Here is a 25066-nt window from a genome sequence, read left to right as displayed (position 1 = left end):
TTATTACTATTATTTTTCTTTGGTATTTGCACAGTATGTTGTCTTTTGTACATTGGTTGTTTGTTCATCCTGTTGGGTGCAGTCTTTCATTGATTCTATTGTGTTTCTTGGATTTACTGTATATGCCTGCAAGAAAATGAATCTCAAGGTTGTATACAGTGACATATATGTACATTGATAATAAGGTTACTTTGAACTTTGAATTTTGACTGATGACCTCCTAGTTTACCTAACCTGGTGAGATCATTAACTTTCTTCAGACATTTCATTACCTCAGCTGGCACTATCTGTCCTAACAAAAAGCTTCCACTACAGATGACAGAGAAGTAGGGAGTCTCACTGTTGTTTCCGGAAGCTTCTTTCTCATATGTATAGTGGTTTCATAACTTTCAAAGAACTGCAGGGTCCTGTGACTGACAATCCCTCAGTTTTTACAGATGTGTATTTCTTTCAAAGGCATTCCAAGGATGTCAAACCCTTTGAGGTGCTTGCGGCATTTTAATTATATGGCAGTGTGTTGTTACCTAGCCCAAATGGATGGTTCCAATGAGAGGCACTTGCAATGTGAAGATCTTACTCAATCCATTCACATAAAACTGGCATTCCTCATATCAGACCGGCAAAGTCCCTCCCCATCATACTACCATTGGCTTACTTCTGGAGGGAGGCAATAAATAAACTGGATACTGTACTGTGAAATATGTACCTTCTGACAGCTGAACCATTTAAATAAACATAAGTAGACATAAATAGATCTCTTTAAGAGGCAGGTTCCATGTAGAGTTGGAATGCACATTTTCAGAAACAAGGTGACAGCAGCTCAAAACAACAGACTAATAGAACAGGAGTAAAACATTTTGAAACAAGTCCTAACTACATTTGATTTTTCACCTGCTAACCTCAGAGCAGCAAGCAGCCATAATTTTGCAGGTTTAATATCTCCAGGGAATATCACGTTGTGTTTATTGTTTCTGCAGTAGATTCTCACTAAAATATGTCTGATGCTCAAAAACAGCAGTGAGTGGAAATACCTACCACATTGCCCTGCATATCTGAACTGACTTATATATATTATGAATTAAACATGTAATTAAATGGTCCTGACAGGCATCATCTGTGAGTTTTTAAGTGCCTCTGTGTCCTGCAAGGTTGAATATATCTAACGTCACTATCATTAAGTGGATTATGTGGCCTGTCATATGATCTGCATGATCATGGTCTTTTTGTCCATGATGGTTTTCGGGAAATTTTTCTACAGAAGTAGTTTGCAATTACCACCTTCCGAGCAGTGCCTTTACAAGACAGGTGACCCCAGCCATTATCAATACTCTTCCGAGTTTGTCTGCCTGGTGTCAGTGGTTGCGTATCCAGGACCTGTGACATTCACCAGCTGCTCGTATGAATATCCACCACCTGCTCCCATGGCTTCATGTGACCTTGAACAGGGAAGCTAAGCAGGTGCTACACCATGCCCAAAGGTGACCTGCACATTAGCGGAGGGAAGGAGTGCCTTACACTTCCTTTGGTACAGACATATCTCCATGCTGCCACTCAATATTTAATATAGCTTTGTTAAATTACACAGCAAGAAAGGCAAAGAAAGTATAGGTGTATGGATAACATTTGTAGTATGAATAATATAATTGATTTTAGAGTTCAATTATTGAAGGGGAGATTAGTCACCTTCCTCCTGTCCATCAGTTATCTAAAGATGGGGGCTAGGTGTTACAAAACATGTTAGAATGAAGATTATTTGCAAATGTTGGGTAAAGAAACTCTTCCTCCAAATGGGATATACCCCTGGTTATTACAGGAAGTGAGGTAAGAGACTGCTGCACCTTTGGCGATGATTTTTGTAAACTCACTGGTCTTTGGAGTAGTACCAGAAAATTGGAGGATGGCAAATGTTGCTTTGTTCAAGAAGGGCAATAGGAATTACCACGGGAATTTTAGACCAGTGAGTTTTACATCAGTAATGGTAAACTACTGAGAGGATTCTTACAGACAGGAATTTACGAGTATTTGGAGAAGCGTAGTCTGATTAGGGATAGCCAGCATGGTTTTGTGAGGGGCAGATCGTACCTCACAAACCTGATAGAATTCTTCACGGAAGTGGCAAAACAAATTCATGAAGGTAGAGCCATGGATGTGGATTTTGGTAAGGCAGTCAGCAAAGTTCCCCATGGGAGACTCATTCAGAAAGTCAGGAGGCATGGGATCTAGGGAAACGTGGTTGCATGGATTCAGAATTGACTGGCTCACAGTAGGCAGAGGGTGGTAGCAGATGTAATGTATCCTGCTCCGAAGTCATGACTAGTGGTGTTCACAGGGATCTGATTTCTGATCCGTGCTCTTTGTGATTTTAATAAATGATTTGGATGAAGAAATGGAAAAGTGGGTTAGTAAGTGTAAGTGTACGGATGCACAAAGGTTAGTGCTGGATAGTTTAGAAGCTCGTTGTAGGGTACAATGGGATATTGACAGGATTCTGTCACATTCTGCTTCAAAGCCCATTTTAATTTCCTATAAAGATTGCTTAGGTATGATAAATCCTCTAAAGTTGAGAAAAAAGAACAATATTTTTGTCATCCTGCTGTTGTTAGTAAGAATAATTTAAATTTATTTTTTTTATTAAATGTGCACTGTTAGATTTCACTGAAAGAAAATTTATTTATTCATTAATTAAAACTTGTTTTAAAAATTCTGCTGTGAAGCAATTACAAGCTGCAAGTACAAATGAAATAGATTTTAAAATAGAGCCCATTAAAAAGAATTGCTCCAGTATCAAATTCCACAGATGAAATATCAAGTGCACCCAAAACACAAATGCAATTTTCTGTAAAGTTTTCAAATCTGGCATGATACATAATAGCTTGGCATTACTTTCATTGTAGAGATGGGAATAGCAGAAATGTAATTAAAGAAAGTAATTTTAAAACTCTTCATTTTCTTTTAGGGATATCAAACCTGACAACATTCTTCTTGATGAACATGGTAGGTTGCTTATACTTGTATATGCCTGGACAATAAGATTACCTGTGTTTATCAAGTCATGCTATTGGAATGGGGTTGAGAGGAATAATAAATCAGCCATGATGGAATGCTGAGCAGACTCGATGAGCCATTTTGTTACCATTGTAAGGTGCAAGTTCAATATATCTAATTTCAAATTCAACATCAAGAATCTGCCTTAAATCTTCACATTTCAACAATTTTGTTTTTGTCATTTCCACAATGGTTTTTTTTCCCATTGTTTTGGATCTTCTCTTGCACATAGTTCTGTTTCTTTAAGACGTTAAAAGGCTGGCCGTACACTGCACAATAAAAAATGCTTTGCAATGAAATGAATGACAACACCTTTATTATTAGTTCTGATTATCTGTGTCTTTTGTAATATGCTTCTTCAATGCCTTTTTTGAAAAGAGAAGTAAATTTAATGAAAACTGTGATATTTTGTTTCCTTTCAAACAAGCATCCATAAAATATCCATTTGTTTTGCAGAATTAGGGTATAAAGAAAAAGAATATTTATAAGACTATATATATTTTCCAAAATAGCTTGATAACTTGTAATAACATAGACTAAAGGCGAGAGGAAATATAACCAAGTAAGGTTGCAAAGTCCAAGTTAGTGCAAAATATTTTATTGTTTGTTGTGTTGTAGGGAGATAGGGCAGACATTGGTTAAAAGCACTAAAGCCCTCAGATAAAGCATAAGGAATGTTGGTGAACAGCACTGGTAAAGCATCCCAATAATTTACAGGTTATCCCACAAGGTAATTAGATTTGTCTAAATGCTAAAGTATGAAAGCTAAAAATATGGCTAGTCTTGAAAGCCCAGACCTGGTGGTGATGTAGGAAGTGGAGTGTAGTAAGATTGAAACTTCCGCACTGCTGCAGGTATCCTTTCTGACTCTACGTGATACTGCAGATGAGAGGGCTGTGATTTAAAATAAAAAGGAGCAATACAGGGCTTAATTTAGGGTTGAGGCAGATTCTGTCGATGAGTAACAAAAGTAGACTTAAGATGTAAGGTTAATGGTGGGGTGATAGCTGTGTATGTGTGTGTGTGTGTGTGTGTGTGAGAGAGAGAGAGAGAGAGACTGAGATGGTAATGGTAATGTACATACACATGCTGACGTTCAAGGAGCAGGACAGTAGGCTACTCAAGGGGTAGGACAGTAAGGTTACCACAGAAGCACTACTAGTTAAATGGTGAAGCTGCATCAGAACCAGGTCTAGGGTCAGGAGAGAGCTGCACAGAGGTTTGAAACAACTGCACACAGACCAGGATCAAGGATTCTGATCTGATTATAGAGCAGAGGAAAAACAAAACGCACTGGCTTTGGAGAAGCGGCCTCCTCTGCTGCCATCTATTTACTTGAATTACTCTATCCTGTTCTTTTGACCAGACTTTCTTTGTATAATGGAAAAAAAAACACTGGACAAAAAATAATAAATCAAATTTCATGATGGTGAATGTCCTATTGCCATGGTAACATGCTGGTGGTTAGTCTTATATAGCTGTGCTTCACCTGTCAAAAAGGTCACCAGCTGCCACTGAAAGATAATGTTGACATTTAAGAAGCGGTGGCTCATGTGGTCACACTGAAGAAAATAGTGCTTGGATTAACTCAATGAATACAATTCATTTAACATACTAGGTATTGTAGGTTGGTGGAGTTAATGGAAGAGAAATTATTCTGAAATTTTGGAGAGTTTGGTTAGCATTGGATATTCAACATTGACAATATTCTTTTCAAATAAATGACAATTATATTCTGTAGTACATAAACAAAGTATACCATATTCTCTAAAGTAAGAAAGGATAAGATTCAAATGATCTAGCAAATGAAAAGTTCTGTAATTTCACCTTAATAATGAACAGGATAAAGAGGTATACAAATTACATTTTACATCAGAAATCATAAATTATCCCCAAAATTTATCGTCAAAAATGCATTATAAAACAATGATAGACAATCATATTATACACATTGAGGAATAAAGTTCATCAATATTCTTCTTAATATGTTAATCAATTATAATTAACAAGTGAATACAATGTTCAGACATCTGTATTTAATTGATATAATATTTTCTTCAACATTTCCATTTATTAGTTGGAAAGTAACTGTATACAGTTACTTATCTAAATGATCTTCTTGATTACCAGCACAAAACATTTGGAAATCTGTGCCAATCTACTGTAGCATTGGTTGAATTAAGGTCAATGAAAGTAAGTGAACAGGATTGAGTAACCTTTGGATACATTTAGTTTTACTGGGCAAAAATTAATTACTCCTTCTTTGTCTAATCCCTAAGAAGGTTAATTTGAAATAAATTATTTTTTGTTTGGTTTACGTGAATAAAGTTGGATTCACAAAATTATATATTTTTCTGCACTTGGTCTCCAACATGGAATAAAAAATTGGAATTAAAAATCATATGGCTTATTAATAGGTAGTATCTAGTAACGTTTCTAGAATGTATTTTAGATTGTACTTTGTGATGACATAAAGGTTGGGGGTGTTGTGGATAGTGTGGAGGGCTGTCAGAGGTTACAGTGGGACATTGATAGAATGCAAAAGTGGGTTGAGAAGTGGCAAATGGAGTTTAACCCAGATAAGTGTGAAGTGCAAACATGAGGAATTCTGCAGATGCTGGAAATTCAAGCAACACACATCAAAGTTGCTGGTGAACGCAGCAGGCCAGGCAGCATCTGTAGGAAGAGGTGCAGTCGACGTTTCAGGCCGAGACCCTTCATCAGGTAGCTCTTCTTTCAGTTAGTCCTGATGAAGGGTCTCGGCCCGAAACGTCGACTGTACCTCTTCCTAGAGATGCTGCCTGGCCTGCTGCATTCACCAGCAACTTTGATATGTGTTAAGTGTGAAGTGGTTCATTTTGGTAGGTCAAATATGATGGCAGAATAGAGTATTAATGGTAAGACTCTTGGCAGTCTGGACGATCAGAGGGATCTTGGGGTCCGAGTCCATAGGTTGACTGTGTTTAAGAAGGCCTATGGTGTGTTGGCCTTCATCAATCGTGGAATTGAATTTAGGAGCCGAGAGGTAATGTTGCAGCTATATAGGACCCTGGTCAGACCCCACTTGGAGTACTCTGCTCAGTTCTGGTCACCTCACTACAGGAAGGATGTGGAAGCCATAGAAAGGGTGCAGAAGAGATTTACAAGGATGTTGCCTGATTGGGGAGCATGCCTTATGAAAGCAGGTTGAGTGAACAAGGCCTTTTCTCCTTGGAGCGACGGAGGATGAGAGGTGACCTGATAGAGGTGTATAAATTGATGAGAAGCATTGATTGTGTGGATAGTCAGAGGCCTTTTCCCAGGGCTGAAATGGCTGCCACAAGAGGATACAGGTTTAAGGTGCTTGGGAATAGGAACAGAGGAGATGTCAGGGGTACGTTTTTCACTCAGAGAGTGGTGAGTGCATGGAATGGGCTGCCGGCAACAGTGGTGGAGGTGGATTTGATAGGGTCTTTTAAGAGACTTTTGGATAGGTACATGGAGCTTAGAAAAATAGAGGGCTATGGGTAACCCTAGTAATTTTAAGGTAGGGACATGTTTGGTACAACTTTATTGTGCTGTAGGTTTTCTATGTTTCTATTTTGGTTGTATTTCAAACAAAGTGTGATTGAATTTATTTGCAAGTTATTTAAAGGCTTTGTTAAAATGAAAGACAAAAGTAATATAATCCAGCACATTCATATACTCTGTTACTCTCTCACAACACAATCCCAAAAGAAATCAATTCTGTTGAACATGAAACTTCTACTTCAGATGCCATGCTCGTCATTGGTAGATTAATTGAATCAGACACTATTAAGGGGAAACATTTAAAAAATGCAACATTAGATTAAATTTAAATTGTAAAAGTCCAAAAGAGAAATCAATTTGATTTGCAACAATTGATTTTAAGGTGAAATATAGTGGTCCCCATCTTGGTTCAAATCCTCTAATGCCAAGGCTCCAAACGTCAAAAGAACTGGATTACTTTAGTTGGATAAATTTTGAGTAAATTTATCTGTTAGAAAGAAATAATCTAATCATATATGCATACTCTCTTTATCTTATAGCATCACCGGAACAAAGGATGGAATAATGACAATGAGGATTTTTTTTAAAGTTGCCATTTCTAATCAGTTAAATGTTCTCCAAGAAATCATTAAGAAGGCTGGAGCCACTTTTCCCAACTTTGCAACAAAATGTCTTTCTGATCTTGTAGTGTAATTGGTCATATCTTCAATGCATTCTCTTAACCAATAGCCAAATTAGTCCAGGGATGAAACACGTCCCTTTTGTTGTCATATCTTGAGATTTTGCAGGGCACATTTGTCTAAAACAGCAATTTATTTAGTTGTAGGAAAGGACAATTTACTATTAGTTAAGTTCACAACCCACTAGGCAAGAAATTTCATTTGTTAATGTTTGTGATATTCAAAAAATAAGCATACTAATATTTGTTTAAAATAATTCATATTGAAAATACTGAACATATGTTTTAAAACTTACAAAAGCATTTGAAAACATTTGAGCATGACAATCAAAACATTTAAATCAACTAATGATTCAGAAATTGTAAACTGGCCGAAACTTATTCTTCTCCTTCAGAGCTGTTCTTCCCTTTTGAAATGAATGGAGTCACTAAGTCTTCACCAGGTCTAACCCAGGACAGGTTCAGCACCCAAACTTCCCAAGCTAGTTACTGGGAAACTGCTGAAAGCTGGCACTTCACTGCAGGACTCTATTATAGTCTGAATGACAGAGATGAGAACCTCTTAGAAGAGCCTCATGCTTTGCAAGAGTCCGTCCAGCTAAGTGTCAGACACCCTTATTTAAGTAAGGATTTTCTGACATTGGAGAGGGTTCAGAGGAGGTTCACAAGAATGATTCTGGGAATGAAAGAGTTATCATATGAGTGGCAATTGGAGGTTCTGGGCTGGAATATAGAAAAATGGGGGGGGGTGCAAATCTCATTGAAACTTATCGAATGTTGAAAGGCCTTGATAGAGTGGATGTGAAGAGGACGTTGGGGAGTCTAGGACCAGAGGGCGCAACCTCAAAGTAGAAGGACATCCATTTAGGCAGCGATGAGGAGGAATTTCTTTAGCCAGAGGGTGGTGAATGAATGGAATTTGTTGCCACAGACTGCTGTGGAGGCCAGGTCACTGGGTGCATTTAAGGCAGAGGTTGATAGGTTCCTGATTAGTCAGGGCATGAAAGGATATGGCAAGAAGACAGGATAGTGGGGTTGAGAGGGGAATGGATCAGCCATGATGAAATGGCAGAGCAGACTTGATGGGTGAATGGCCTAATTCTGCTCCTATGTCTTATGGTCTTATGATGTATCATTCCGGTTGTACGGCACTGGCCAAACAATAGTCATATTAGCATATCTGAGCCATTGGTAATAGGTGCATGTCACAATACAAAAGAGAATAAATTTCAACACAATAAATAGTTTTCTTCTTATAAAGCAACAGAATAAAAATGTATAAGTAAATAACTGGATAGTAGGGTAGATGTCATTGCAAGATGCTCTTGGTCCATTCTACAGTAGATAGGATTGCTTACAAAGAAACACATCCATAATCAGTAGATCTTACCATGCTCTTGAGTTGTTTTGGAAAGCTTCACAGCACAGATACAGTCACAAACTAGCTCTTGCCGACCACAACACTGCCTAGCTGGTCCCAATTTCCTGGGTTTGGTCCATATCGCTCTAAGCCCCATCCTCCATGTACCAAACCAAGTGCTTCTTAAATGATACTATTGCAGCTACATTGACCACTTCCTCTGGCAACCCATTCCATATACTCACCACCCTCTGGGTGAATAAGTTGCTGCTCAGGTCCCTTTGAAAAATTGTCCCTCTCACCCTAAAATTTTACCCCTTAATTTTTCTCCTACCCCAGGGAAAAAACTGCTACCATCCACCTTACCTGTGTGTCTCAATTTTGAGCACTTATAGAAGTGCTTAACTATAAGCCCTCTGGTCCTGGAAATATCCTCATTATTTTTTCTGCACTTTTTCCAGTTTAGCCACTACTTTCCTAAAAAGGGTAACCAAAACTGTGCAGAGTATCCAAGTGCAGCCTCGCATGCAACTGCAACATATTGTCCCAACTCCTATACTCAGTGCCTTGACTGATAAAGGCTAGTGTACTAAAGGACTTTTTCACCAACCTGTCTCCTTGTGATGCTGCGTTTGAAATTCTTTTCATTTGTTTTAATAGCTGCTTTAATATAACTGTGCTTGGTGCAAAGCAATCTACAGTTACCTATAAAGCTCTAAAAGAGAATTACTTTTGATTCATTTCATTCCACATACACGACACAAAAAATCATATTAAGAGCACAAACACTTGAGCCCAGTAGAATTTCTGCAGTGACACAAAAGATCTGTAAAGTGCCATTATTATGTTTCATTATGAAAAGGATATTCAAATGCACACTATAAAATGCATTATTCAACTGAATTTTGATGCATCTTTTGTCTCCTTGGCGAAGAATAGATGGCATAGATAGATCCATCAGAACAATTTAAATAGCCTCATATTGCATTGTGGAAGGGTTAGTTGCACAGAGGATGTGTCAGTGATTTACATTTATGCAGATCAACTGCAAACCCTATTCCAAAAGGACGGCCTATAGAAGTATAACCATCGCAAAGTCTAACAGCAGATTAAATGCAAAACCAAAAAAAGGCAACAATTCTAATCTGTAATAAAAATGCCCTATTTTACACTGACGTTAGATTGTGTGGGCCATGAGCAGATATCTTTTTTATGGATGCCAGTATTAAAATGGTTCACAATTTGAACTATTAAAAATGAATGATGCATGGTACTGTACATTTAAAGCCAAAGACCGAAGAATGGATTTGCAATAAGAGACTTGTTAAAATCGGAATATGGCTAGAAAATAATACATTGAATAAAGAAACAAAGGTGTTCACCTGGTTGCCATCATGCAGAGGAAACTAGTCTGAGTTCCTCGACAAGCAAGGATGTAAGTTCTGCCGAAGGGTCTCGGCCCGAAACATCATCTGTTCCCTTTTCCATAGATGCTGCCTGGCCTGCTGAGTTGCTCCAACATTTTGTGTGTGTTGTTCAGATTTCCAGCACCTGCAGATTTTCTCTTGTTTGTGAACCTGACTTCTCTGTGGCTACTTTAGTAAAAGTTCACACTTTTCCCATTTACTGCTCAAAATAGTGCATTGAAGCTGAAGCAAAGACATTATTTGTCGAACTACGAGTATTTTATATATGAACTCAATTTGTCTCAAATGAGAAAATTACTTTCTTCCTGGCATTCAATTAATTTTTGAAGGAAGAACAATATTCAAAACGTTGTTAAACATATCGATGAAACGCTTGTTATTTTCATCTACCTGCATCTGTGCATTTATTTTAAACTGGTGCATTTCTAAATAAAAATTTGTGAATGAAGCAGTTCCAATTACTTTGTTAGCAAAACTTGATTGGAAATTACGTGTTAAGAAAAGGTAGCATATTGCTAAAAAGAAAACTGAGTTTAGGTGATTTCAAAACTCTAACCATTTGTAATATTGGAAAAAGGAATTTTATATGATGCTTCAGGCCATAAGCTTTTATATTATTGCGAATATTTTCTCTAACCAATTTTCTGAAAGCCCAAGTCACTAAAGCAAAGGCTTCCACGAATTATCAGCATGCTCTTTGTATCCATAATTCTCAAATACAAGTTCACTTATTAAAAGTATCATGTCTGTTAATGAAAAAATCCTGGTACTCCTGTGAAACAAATAAATTTAGAATGTGCTTAAGACATTATTCCTGGAGTTTCATGGCATTATGAACTGAACAGGCATAATGCCTATGTAGAATATGTAGAATTGCATCTAGTTAATGCTCTGAAAATTAGGTGAACACTAATTCTGGGACTTAGTGTTCGCAAATCTCAGGTAACAATTTGACTAGAAACCTGCATTTTCCAAACAAACTTCAAAATCCATTAAACATCTAATTCATGCAACTCTTATTTGTTTACTTTTCAAACTTGACTATAGACCACTCTTCTGCAATATGGTTACTTTCAATACTGTTGACTGAAGTGTGCACTCTCTTCTAGGCATCATTTGTATTTTTACAGAAAGTTTACTACTAAATTATTATTTTTTTAAAGGGCATGTTCACATCACTGATTTCAACATAGCAACAGTGGTGAAGGATTCTGAGAAAGCCACATCAATGGCTGGGACAAAGCCTTACATGGGTAAGCAACCTTAAGAAGCCAGCAGTAGTAATGATAATACAGATTCATTATTAAAGACTTGATTTGTAGAAGTAGTGAAGGGATTCAAACTAAGACATCAATTCAAAATGTTATATTATTCAGCATAGTCTCCAGTTAGATGTGATGAAATAATATTTGTAAAATTATGATTTTGAGCCTGAACTGTGGACAACATTGATTGCAATGGTAATTTTAAATTGATTGCTTAAAATGGTCATTTAATTAGTGATTTCATTAATTTAAGGTTGAGTGTAGTGAAAATAGAAAATATTTCAACATAACCTATAATCCAAAACCAAAGTACAGCAGGTGTCAAAAATCCAAAATAAAATGAAAATGCTGTAAGTACTCAGAAGGTTAAACAGCATCAGAAAAGAGAGAAACAGTTTGTACTTAAGGTCAATAAGCTTGCATCTGAACTGATGAATATTTTGAGTTGAAGCATAAACTGCTTAACTCTCTACAATTTTGCCTAACCTGCTGAGAACTTCTGATATTTTTTATTACAGCAGAAAGCCAGCTCAATTAATCTCAAGTTATTAGTCATGGGCACAATTATAATGTATCCAAATTTAGAAACACAATATAACATGATCCTAAATCTGGGTGAATGACTTCATAATATCTAATGTACAGTTTATAGGGATAATGGAAAGAAAAATAAGATGAATGGAGACTATGTGATTTTTATCTAATAAGCAGTCTTTATTTATTTATTTATTGTTTAGCGATTCGGCACTGAGTAGGCCATTTCAACCCCTTGAGTAACACCACCCCAACAGCCCCTGACAAATGTGATTAACCCTAACCTAATCTGAGGAATGGGAACTCTGGCTACTTTCTACTGTCCTTCATTTAGAAACACTGAAGCCAATCATCAAAGCTCCATGCAGCCATGTCATACTCAATTAATGCAGTACAGATGGGACAGTCAAAGCAGGAAGTGGTGTGTAATCAGCTTCATGAATTTTATATTCACTCTGCCAACAAAAACGTCAGAGTAATGGAGGCTGTTCATTTTGGAATGGGTACAGAACCTCCCCTCAATCAATTCTGACTTAGTCACTTTACATGCATATCATTAATCCTAAGACTGACTGCTCCTCATCATTCCTCACCATGAAGCATTTGAAGCCACTGTAAATGTGAATAAAAGCCTTTATTTCCTAGTACAGTTTGTAAGACATTCATTACCACTGCTTAATAACCACAACAATATTAAACACATGCACAGATTTACATATCATTTTATTTATTTTATTTAGAGATACAGCACAGAACAGGCCCTTCTGGCCCAACAAGCCACCCATGCTGCCGAGCAACCGTCTATTTAAAACTAGCCTAATCACAGGACAATTTACAATAGCTGATAACATCTTTATACAGTGGGAGCAAACCGGAGGACTTAGAGAAAACCCACATTTCACAGGGACGACATACCGAGACTTCTTACAGAACGGCTCTGGAATTGAACTCCAAACTCTGGAATTCCCTAAACTGTGATAGTGTGGCACTAACCACTGTGCTACCATGGCGCCCTATCTGATACCTATTTATGTTGCATTCAGCATCTTGGTCAATTCAATCCCCAAATACTGACAAATACTTGCATGGGGTACTGGGCAGAGGTGAAATGGCATAACACAGGTGCCATAAATTAGGCTGCCAATTCATTACATCTCACTTTGCATTCCTATCAGCTATTGGTCACAAAGCACCAACAATCACAGAATATCCAGCTCTGTTAGTATCCAATTTCACACATTTGGAATATTGTGTGCAGTTTGGATCACCTACCTACTTGAAAGATATCAATCAAATTTAAAGAGGTCAGAGAAAATGTACAAGAATGCCGAGAGGATTTGAGGACCTGAGTTATTGGACAGGGCGAATAGGTTAGGACTAGAACATGGAAAAATGCTGGGAGAGTTGATTGAGGTATGCAAAATTATGAGGGGAATGCATGCTTTTTTCCTCCAAGGTCAGGAGATACTAGAGCTAGAGGTTATGGGTTAAGGGTAAAAGGTGAAATGTTTAAAGGAAACATGGAGGGAATTTCATCACTCAAAAGGTAGTGAGTGTGTAGAATGTGCTGCCAGTGGAAGTGGTGGATGTGAGTTTGATTTCAACACTTAAGAGAAATTTGGATAAGTATATGGATGTGAGGGCTATGGTCTGGGTACAGGCTATGGTTTGGGTACAGGCTATGAGACTTGGCAGATAAATTGTTTAGTGTGGACTGGATGGGGTGAAGAACCGGTTTCTGTGCTCTATGACTCTATTAAGCTTTAATAACATTATGTGAAGATTGGCAAATCTATAAGACATGTAAATGAGCCACATCTGCCTTATCTCTTCCAGCAACAAAAATGTTTAATATTATAACAAATATAAAAATCAAAAAGTAGAATAGCTGAGAGGAAAAATAAAATGCCCCATAATTTAGCAAAATCTCCACAATTTATAAACACCAGCTGGACTGTTTATACATTACTCTTTGGTTTATCAACTAAAACACTCAAAAACTTCAACAAATGTACCGAGGAGAATATTCTGACTGGCTGCATCATCATCTGGTATGGAGGGTGGGGGTGGGGGCTACTGCACAAGATCGAAATGAGTTGCGGAAACTGGTAAAATTAGTCAGCTCTATCATGGGTACAAGCTTCCGTAGTATCCAAGACATCTTCAAGGAGTAGTGCCTCAGGACATGCCCTCTTCTCAATTCTCAAGAGGTACAGAAGTCTGAAAGCACACACTCAGCGATTCAGGAACAGCTTCTTCCTCTCTGCCATCCGATTTTGAAATGGACATTGAACCCATGAACACTACCTCACTACTTTTTTATTTCTGTTATTTATTTTGCACTATTTATTTAACTTACCCATTTAAAAGACATACATATTCTTAATGTAACTCAGTTTTATTTTATCTATATTTATTTTCATGTATTTCTTGTCCTATAGCTGTAAAGTTAACAACATTCACAACATAATCCTGTGATATTAAATCTGATTTTGATTCTGATTCTGGAATACCACAAGTCTATGCAATTAATAGTTCGAAGTTCAAAGTAAATTTATTGACTAAGTACATATATGTCACTACATACAACTCTGACATTCATTTTCTTGCAGGCATATTCAATAAATCTATAACTGAATTATAACAATAACACAATCATTGAAAGACTGCATCAACTTAGGTGTTCAACCAGTGTTTAAAAACCAACAAGCTGTGCAACTACAAAAAGAAAGAGAGAGACAAATAAACAAACAAGCAAGCAATAAATATCAAGAAGATGAGATGAAGAGACATTAAAAGTGATTCCATGGGTCCTTTAAAGTGAGGGACCTTAAAACTCAACTTAATCCAATCTATTAGAAAACATTATTGCCTTAGACATCTAAAAATACTGCATAAAACATTGATGCCTGAATATTGCCAAGAAATTAAGGTAGACTTGTTTAGTCTTTTAAGGCAGTCATAAAATTAAAATGTTAATGTTCTCCATTAAAGTGAAATAATTGCACATTGAAGTACTGTAAATCTAAAATCAGAAAGGGATTCAAATTATTCAGTTGACTGAAACTGAGTCTTGTACTAAGTATGCATGAGTGTGTGTGCATTATTAGCATAAAAAAACTACTGATAGTTTTTCTTCATGCTTCCAAAGGTAATGTGTTAGATTTTACACATGTTGAGGATAGGGGATTTCATTTCAACTTCAAACCAGCCCGCAAATTTTATCAACCCTACCACCTTGCTGGTAATACAGAATATAAAATGGTATTTACAATGATAAAGTGAGCCAGTAGAGATCTAATGGAGGATCTCACAGGACCACCAAGTCTCATTAACGGGATAATAGATGAAACCACCACATACAACAAAGATTTTCAGTGGAAACACTGCATGTGCATGTTGTCAAATTGTGAGTGTATAATCAAATGTATCCATGCTCCACTTATCATACACTTGTGCTTCTAAGCTACACAACTTCAATTGAGTCAGATGCAAAATACTCTGTTTGATTTGCACATCACTGATACTGCATTTCACTGCCAAGGTGCTTGTTTTGGTTGCTCTTAGCAAGTAAAGCTCATATTTTCCTGTGGCTGGCTTCTTTGTTGATGCATCCTGGGTTTCCATATGGATCCCCGCCACCAATTGGGAGCTCAAGACTGTGAGTACAAAATCTAGATGGCATTGTAGCTCCTGGCACCTGCAGCCTCAGATGAAGCTAATAGAAAAGTTCTTGATGAGCAGCAATATGGGTGTTAAATTCAGGAGGAAAGTTGGCCATTTAAAATAAACATTTTGTTTGCTGCTGCTCTCAATAGTATTAATGAGCCGAGAGTTATTAATGATGCTCAATTTTGAATTTAGGCCCATCATTTCAGCCAAAACAAAATCCTGTCACTTGAAATTCTAATGAGCCTCAATGGGATGCTGTATAAATAAGAAGTCTAAAATTATCTTGTTCATTAGTGTAAATATCTGTATATTTAAATCACCCTCTTCCTTCCATCAATTAAAAACAGAGAACACAGGACAGTACACTGACTGCACTGACCATGATGCCTAGTTCAGGGGTTCCCAACCCTTCTTATACTATGGTCTCCTACCATTAACTGAAGGGTCCATGGAGCCCAGGATGGGAACCCTTGGCTCTAGTTAAACTAATCTCATCAGTCTGCACATGATCTTTATCCTTCAATCTGCTTGTTCATGTGCCTGTCTAATGCTTCTTTCTTTTGATAGCTTTTATTAATTATAATTTTTTGCCAAAATGGGGCATTTTATATATTTTCTATATTAACTTTCATTGGTCTACATTGCTCCATATCTGTTCTTTATGTTTTACATTCTCCTGATTTGTTATTAATAGCAAATTCACATCTGTACTTAACACCAACCACATTCTGCAATGCAAAAGAAGTTCTAGTAGGAAGTCAAAAACACAAACACGAGGAAATCTGCAGATGCTGGTCCTGACGAAGGGTCTCGGCCCGAAGCGTCGACTGTACCTCTTCTTATAGATGCTGCCTGGCCAACTGCATTCACCAGCATTTTTTGTGTGCGTTCTAGTAGGAAGTCCTGGGCCTTGCATAACAATTTGCATTTCATTAACTGAAGAAACATTAATTAACCCCCATTAGCAAACAGCTTATCTTCTGCTTTCTTGTTTGCCCTAAACAGATACACAGTAAATTCCTTCAATGCAGTACACACAAAATTCTGTAATAAACCTCTTTCAGATGCCTTCCACATGTCCAAATAACGAACATCCACTTAAACTTTGCCTTTAAGAACTCATTAGAGTATACTTCATCCCTGCCACCAACAAAAAATTATTTTGATCAATTTTGTCTTGTACAATTCCCAAGTTATCTGCTTGCAAAGATTGCAGGCGGCTGATCATCAGGGATCATAGACAATGTGCCGGAATTTCAATGCACACCCTCCATGGCATGCATGCCAAATAAACAAAGGGCTAGCTGAGAGAGAAGGATAACTGCAGAGGATGGATGTTGTGTCTGACTATATTCCTTTCCACGTTTCCTGAGTGAACTTGCAACCCTTCCTCGCCACCCCCCCCTACCCATTCCAATGTACTCTCCAGCCTTATGTTGCCCCCCGCTCCAAATAACAAATTGTGATGCAGGCAGTAATCACAATATTGAAGAGAAGGGCACATATTCACAGAGGACTGATCTATTGCATAAGCATGCAGGCACATTGAGGATGAAAAACATTGATGTCCCTACAAAGACAGTTTAATTCCTGCTAATTCCCTGTTTAATGGTAAATGACAATTGCAGGTTTAGCACCAATTTCAGTCATCAGTCAAGAAATGAACATCATGTACATAGTGGTATCATCATGTACACTCTAACACTAGCTAACGACAGCTTTATTAACTACTAAAGCCAAGACATCTGTATTTTTGTGACTGTGCTGGTAAATTTCAGTGTCATCAAAAATAGCCATATTATAGTAACTAATAATCCATCATTGTGTATTTAATTGAATTTTTGAATGAAACAATTCCCACATATCCTTTAGCGGTGTCTTTGAAATATGAGAGTGATTAATAGTGGTAGTGTATGTGTGTCGTGCTCAGGAAATGGCACATGTTGCATCACAGTATCACTTCCACATCATTTCAATAACTTACTGATACCCCCAACTGTTTTAGACCATTATGTATATTTATTATTTCCACTTAAATAATGGTTTGAAAGTCATATTTATATTAAGTAACAGACTGCAATTGGAGCTGGACACAGGTGACAACAGATTGTCTGAAAGCTGGTACAAGACACAGAGGTGTAAGTATAAGTATGGTGGAGGCTGAGGATGTGAGCCATGATCGTATTTAAAGGCTTCAGTGAGGTATAAATAATTCAATTAAGCAGATCTATTTGAAAAATGTAAAGTTGCTGAATCATATCTTGTGTGCTTACACACCATGAAATGGAAGACCTGTGTTTTGGAACTGACATGGGAGGTGACAAAATGAGTCTTGGGAGATTATTGAATGTAACTTTTATGAAATAAAATATTAGTTTATGTTTCACATTGTGATAAAGGTTGGAATGCAAGTAAAGCAAAAGAACACCACAGTACGGTACAGGCCCTTTGACCCATGATGTGCCGAAGCTTTAACCTACTCTAAGACCAATCTGACTCTTCCCTCCTAGATAGATCTCCATTTTTCTATCATCCACATGCATATACAAGAATTTCTTAAATGTCCCTAATGTATCTGCTTTTACAACCCCCAGCCGGGCATTCCACACTCCCACCACTCTCTGTGTAAAAAAAAAAAACATCTAACATCACTCTATACTTTCCCCCGATCATTTTATAATTATGCCCCCTGGTATTAGCCATTTCTGCCCTGCAAAAAGTCTTGGACTATCCACTTAATCAATACCTCTTGTCATTTTATACATCTCTATCACTCTCCTTCGCTCCAAAGAAAGAAGCCCTAGCTCGCTCAACTTATTTTAATAAGATGTGCTCTCTAATCCAAGCAGCATCCTAGTAAATCTCCTCTGCACCCTCTCATGGTTCAACAACTTTTCAGTTGAAGAGTTTTTAAGATTTTGGTACACTTGAATTATGACAGGCCTTTGTGTTTGTATTGCAGAACACATATTCTAACACATTTGAACTGTTAGCATAATAACTGAAATTGCGACTAAGTCTGATTTTTATTAGTTAATGCATCATCTGCCCAGGAATAAAGGATATTTAATCATTTGTAATGTGATTGAAAAGATGGTGCAGCACAATGTAGGCCACTAGTTTTCAGATTCTGACCCAAAAGAATGAGACATTAAAACAATGCCTGTATTCCACAACTGCAGTCACTGAATTAGGGATTGTCGGAATCCCACTAGTATATTACAGTGTGCATCCACATTTTAATAAACTTAGCATGTTGCATAACCCAATGGAAAGCAATATTGGGAGGAACTCATTTTAAAACATAAAGGGGCAAGCCCAAGGTAAATGCAGAGAAACAGATAGCCACCATCAGCAGTAGGGATAATTTTCAAGTCATCAGCGGGAAGTGCAAATTATTCATACTCAGCTTAAAGTCATTCGAACCTGGAAGATGGAGAATGTCAAAGTTTCTGTCCTTGACATCTTTTGGTTCCTGTTGTAGAGTAGTTACTCTCGTGTTCTCTATCCAAGGTAAATCAGTATTATGTGCCTTTCTGTTATTAAAGTGTTTTTCAGTAATTTAGATATAGATCTTCAAGCTCTATGCTTAAAATTCAAGGTGAAATTATAAATGTGAAGTTGAGCTAGCCAATACTAATTTCACTTTCATCTCCTAAATATTTATGTACCATTTCTAAAGGAAATATGAAGACTAAACTGAATAGAAAATAAAGATCTATGTGGTGAAGCTTTTCTTCAATCCAAATATTTTTAATATAATTCTAACTCTGACTATCTTAAATTCCAACATTTATATAACTTATAATGGTAATTATATTCAAAGAAAACATTTTCAGTGAACAAGGTGTAATATTAGAGTGTGTATTCTCAGTGACACCTCCAATTTTGAGATAGAGACAAAAATAAAAGAATATTTGGGGAAGTAATTCAGATTTTTGGATTTCAAATGCTCGAAATAATAAAGACTTTACACTCATCGATGGACATGAGGGAAAATACATAATAGTCAATTCTTCCAGATTATGCACATTTTTCTACCTTCTCTTTGCCAAATATAACATTCTCTCTAGTAATTTTCAATTATCCAAGCATTGTAAGTGAAAGAATCAACAAGATTTCATATGTTCAGGGCTAGAATGGGGTGAATGGCTGTTGTCAAAACTATTTTTAGAGTTGTAACAATTTTATAAGCAGAATGCTCTGGAAATACTCGAAATGTAAACATGCCAGATGAAAATATTGCAAATTTTCTCCCACTGCTGTTTACTTTTTAAATTCAGTGTTGCAAGATTTTGTAATGTTTTCTTTTGGGCATTAAAGTATCCACATTTCCAACAGATCTCTTGAGCTACTCATGACTACATCCTATGCATAAAATTTAATTCATTATGTCCACTTGGGGAAGTAGTGAGATTTTGAAAGAGATTGTTAATGAGAAAAAATAATTACAGGAGTTCAAAACTGGAGACCCAATGCATGTATAAACTTCTGCTGTGTTTAAGTTCAATGAGACTCCCTCCTTGTGACAAAGCTAAGTGATCTGATTACAGTCGCTGACTCAAATTGAAAACTGACTACTATCATATTCAAATGTATGCTCTAATATTATCCTTTTGAAAATGTGTCATTTTAATTACACGTCTCTGAGATGGAAACATGATAATAATAATCCCAAATTTATACATTAATACATCCAAGAATAGTATTTTGAAATAATGGAATGAAATACTTCTCCTACCACAGCTTATTGGGTTAGAGCAAGGTTAAATCTTTGAATCTATTAGTTATTAGTACGCATCTCAAAATTTAAAAAATGCTATCTATTTATCTGTCTGTTCATTATTCCACTGATTATTGTTGCATAAAAATATTCTGGATATATTCTCCTTTTTTATTGCTGATCACTGTAAGAGAGTGGAAAGTAAAGGTAACATTCAGTTGGACACTCGGCATCTGTGGATAGAGTAACAGAGGTAATGACCCTATTTTGATAGGGATGAGTAGCTGAAGTTCCCTTTGAGCAGCTATTAGTCTGGACTGTGGCCCACAGCAATCTTTGTGTTTCTTTAAAAGGATCCACATCAGGAATTCAGTTCAATTGACAAGTTTAGTTATAAAAAGCCCTTTGGTGCTGGATACAGGTACAAGCAAATTGTTGTCTAAGTTGAGGGGAAGAGATAGAAGGAACTTATTGAACCTTGGACAACCACCGGGGAAAGCATTTACCTCGAAGCCCTCTGGATCGCTGAGATCTGGATCTCAGCAATCCAGGATAAGATCAGAGTGAGGTGAGGTGGCTGTCTCGTATTAACATGATTCCAATGAAGCACAGCAGTACCACAGGGGCGAAGTATCTCACCTTTTGATTTGGCACATCACAGACTTCAGGTATGACATCAAGTTCATTGGTGAGATCTCAACTACTACTCCTGCATTTTCTAACAACAGGTACCAGCAATGATTCTGATAGCTACATTTACACTCCTTTTAGGCCTATAGTTAGCTTTATTACTAGTTGCACTGGACTATTTGACTTAGAGTTCACCTATATTATCACTTGCCCATTCTGAGAAAGCAGTCAGAAATGCCTCATATTACAGATTGTAGGTCCAACAGTGCGGCACTTCTTCAGCGATAAGTAAAACTTCAGACTGATTTTCTGGGCTCAAGCCTCAAGACACAAATTTGGAAAAAAAAATATCATCAGTCTTTACTGGAATCCCCAACCTAACACACAATAGGCTAGAGCTCAAGGAAAAAGTCACGTGCACCCTTTAAAGTAGTGATTCTCAACATTGGCCATGGCAGATATCATAGGGACAACAAGTAAAAATAGAAGAAACTGGGGCCACAGGAGTCTCTGAATGGGCCATAATGAGTTTACAATTTTAATAAAATATTATTAAAATACATAAGTAAAAAAGAAATGAATATATGTAATTTAATTGCAACCTTGAATGAAATGATTGGAGAAAATATGCTAGATGATGCAAATGAGGCATCAAAACAGCTTACCCTGTATGTGTGTTTTGGGGGAGGGGGGGAGCAGGGTATGAGGTGTGGGTGCACACATCAATTGTTACCTCTGCTTCCATTTGACCACATGCAAATCACCTTTCACACTGTGCAGGACAGCCTGCTGAACCCCACTCCACATCCTCCCCCCAAATCACAAGCTGTAGATTGAGGGGGACTGTCTGCTGCAAGGCCAGTTGGTGAGTACGCAGCGGGAGGCTGGTTCTGTTTGATCTGTGCATGCTATAATACTGTACTTAAAAAAACATGACAGGAAGCCTGCAGTTACTGCACTGGGGCCTTCTGTCAAGTTCCTCTCTGCACCAATTTGGCGCATTGGTTTCTATAGCATATGTCCGTTTTATGAGGCTGAGTTGCTAGCTTGACGCTCAACCCAACACGAGTAGAGTTCAAACAAGGAGCCATTGGATTCGAACCCAGGACCTCTCACTCTGAAGTCTGGTGTAGATGCAACCACACCACTGGCACAGACAGCGGGTGGGCATCTGTCAGAAATGGCTAAACTGCAGACAGGCATGAATGTGTGAAGTCCATCACTGCACCACTCTCTACCCCTACAAATTCCATTAAATCCCTGATACTTATCATACTTTGAAAGGAAGTTTCAATTCAATTTTCTTGAGAGTATTGAAACATTTCTAAGTGATAAGCAGCTTGGAGCAGCTAAGTCTGTCATATTTTACCACAGATATATTTGAAAAACTGAATTTATTAAACCAACAGTTACAAGGGAAAAAACTGCAATCTCATATCATGCAAAAAAGGCTGTTACTGCTTTCCATGGAAAACTCAAACTTTTCAGCTGCAATATTGGATACAATTTCCTTCACTGGCCACTCTTAAAATAGAATTGCAAGATGATGATCTGATTGTATATCTTGATCATTTGAAATAACTACACACTGATATGGAATTTCAATTTAGACACCAGTTGGAGATGGATATTCATGCAGGTTGGGTGGTGGGTCCTTTTGGGGTGAATGTGAGTGATGTTGACACCACATTGCAATGATGTCTGACTGAGCTGCAGAGTGATATAACAGCTCAAGCAAAATTCAAACACAGCAAGCAAAATTTCTTGTTAACTAGTGATATTCAAAATAAGTTTCCACTGCTCTGGTAGAAAGCACAGTTGTTTTAAGTTGGATTTCCCACCTCTTATCTATTTGAATGTGGTTTTAATCAAGCTGTTCACCTGCCAACAAAAGCTGGTAACCATCTTGATATTCTGAAAAAAGGTGATCATCGATTATCTTTAACCAAGTTGCAAGGAGATATTCAAAAACTCACTAATTTGCATCAGTCAAGGATCTCACTAAATACCCAAAGTAACAATATTAAGTGCTTTTTCGTTGCTGGTTGGGAGGATATATATTCAAAGAACATTTATTATCGAAGTATGCATGCAGTATACAGCCCTGAGATTTGTCTTCCCCACAGACAGCCATGAAACAAAGAAAACTATAGAAATTGTTCAAAGAAAATTATCAACCCTCCCCCATGCGCAAGGATAAACAAATCACGCAAATGGTAACAAAAAAGATGAGCAGATACAGAATATAAAACACAAGATCAAAAGAGTCCAAGCATATTGAGTTCAGCTTACTGCTTGTTCTCTGCAGACTGTCCTGATTCAAAATCACTAAAATAACAACCAGAAAAAGGAGGAGCCAGAAATCAAAAACACATCATAACATGAAATACTGAGTCCAATCTACAGACTGCAGACCCAGAACTTTGGCACCATCCTCCGATAGCTTCAAGAAAAAGAGAGAGATAATTCGAATGCAGGGACCTTCCTCCAGCAGCAACAAGTGAGAGGCTAGCAGATGGTGCTGAACATCCGCTCACTCCTTCATGATTGCAGTCTCCCTTGGCGCCTTAGTCAGCAAGATCTAGAAATGGAGTTGATCATGAGTTCTCACCCCATCTCTAGGTTTCTTGGCCTTGAGACTGCACACTTTGCTCGAAGCCTTACTGAATCCTCACGGAGATAGCAAAGCACCAGATCGCTCAATCAGCCTGAAAACACACCACCAACATGTAGATCACAGGCTCCAACAGTAGCAGGACCACATTTGAAAGAAAAAAGATGTAAAGGAAGTGAAAGAAGAAGTCTTTTGAAGTATCAGGAGGATCTTGTCCTTTTTCCATTGTTCACTGGTGCTATATTCTTCTTTTATATATATATTATAAATAAGCTCCAATTTAGAGCTTTGAAATAGTGTTACTTCTCATATACACCTGTATCATTATATTAAAAGTATAACAATAATTTGTAACCTGTTAAAATATAAATATTGAGTGTATGTTAGAATAATTAATAGAGTTGACCAAAAAAAACTTCAGCAACTAACAGAGACCATGGAGGGTGGAGGCCACAGAAGTAAATGAAAGTCACAAGTGGGCCACCAGCAGAAAGATGTTGAGAACCACTATTTTAAAGACAGCTACAGATGACAATAAATATTGGCAGGGATGCTCACACCATAGAAGTAAATCTTTCAAAATATAATTCCCAGAGAGGAGTGTCTGTGATAGATCAATTGTATACAAATGCCTTTGAAGATACGGAAATAAATTGTCCTTTTAGACAAGAAGTCTGAAGCATCCTTTGAGGTCATACTATAAAAGTCTCCATCAGGAAGTCAATCCTAATGTAAACAGCCAAAGAAGGTAACACCTGTGACCATGATTGCTACCGAAAGTCTCCAGGAGTTCCAAACTAAAGACTTATAGCTTTAGTAATTGGTATTTAAAGTGCTTATCTTATGTTTTAATGTTTTCCTTTCTGAAGGTTTTTGCTTTGTCGTATTAATTCTGGATCCCTACTTTCTGAAAATGAAAAACTAAATTCTGAATAACGTAATTTGAAAGATAGATTCAATGAGTTTAAAATAGAAAAATAAGAATATATCATTTTTTTAGAACTTATAAATACTACCCTTCCCTGATGAAAAAAATCATCCTCTAAGTGCTAGGCTTCACATATTTCTGGTGCACTAAACCATTGCTGCATTTAGTGCTAATGCCTATTTGATACACTGTAAGAAATCATAAAATAGCTGTTTGAAATACTTGTTTAGTCAGAAAGACCCTGGAAGATGCATTGAACAAGGCCCTGTGTGCTCCCCAGCAGGGGATGCATAGACTTATTTTGATGACTGTGTCTTTGCCAAGCTGTGTGTATCGAAGATCATCACATTTTAAAGGTTCCATCTCCTCAGCAGCCACAGGGTAGCATAAAAGGCTGCTGTGGAAGTGAACGAAGATGTGGGGGAGGGAGAATGAGGCGCATGCCCATCTCCCCGTGCAATTCTGATGGAGTCTCGTTTAGTGAGTAGCCGAGGTCACTGCAATGTATGAAAAGATCAGTGAAGCATAAATCACATTATTGTATGAAATAGCTATCCAGTGAACATTAATGGAAAGAGGGAGATGATTGTAAAAATATCTTGATCAGTTGGAATATGAATCCAATGGATGCAGTGATCAAAATATTACTCAGACAGGGGCCCTCTTAAATCGTGTCCAC

General features: G+C 37.3%; 1 protein-coding gene across 3 annotated transcripts in view; it reads left to right on the top strand.

Moving 5' to 3' along the window:
* Positions 1-25066, top strand: part of LOC140196049 (serine/threonine-protein kinase 32B-like) — a 325870-nt gene that overhangs the window by 233142 nt on the left and 67662 nt on the right. For all 3 annotated transcript variants that reach the window (XM_072254755.1, XM_072254756.1, XM_072254757.1), the window contains 2 exons: positions 2957-2994; positions 11185-11274. In XM_072254755.1, the coding sequence (XP_072110856.1) occupies positions 2957-2994; positions 11185-11274 (128 nt within the window). The remainder of the gene's footprint in view (positions 1-2956; positions 2995-11184; positions 11275-25066) is intronic.

This window comes from Mobula birostris, chromosome 4 (genome assembly GCF_030028105.1).
Source record: "Mobula birostris isolate sMobBir1 chromosome 4, sMobBir1.hap1, whole genome shotgun sequence".
In the NCBI taxonomy this organism is placed as follows: domain Eukaryota; kingdom Metazoa; phylum Chordata; class Chondrichthyes; order Myliobatiformes; family Myliobatidae; genus Mobula; species Mobula birostris.
The sequence above is the reverse complement of the archived record's forward strand: the minus strand, read 5'-3'. Positions and strand labels throughout refer to the sequence as shown.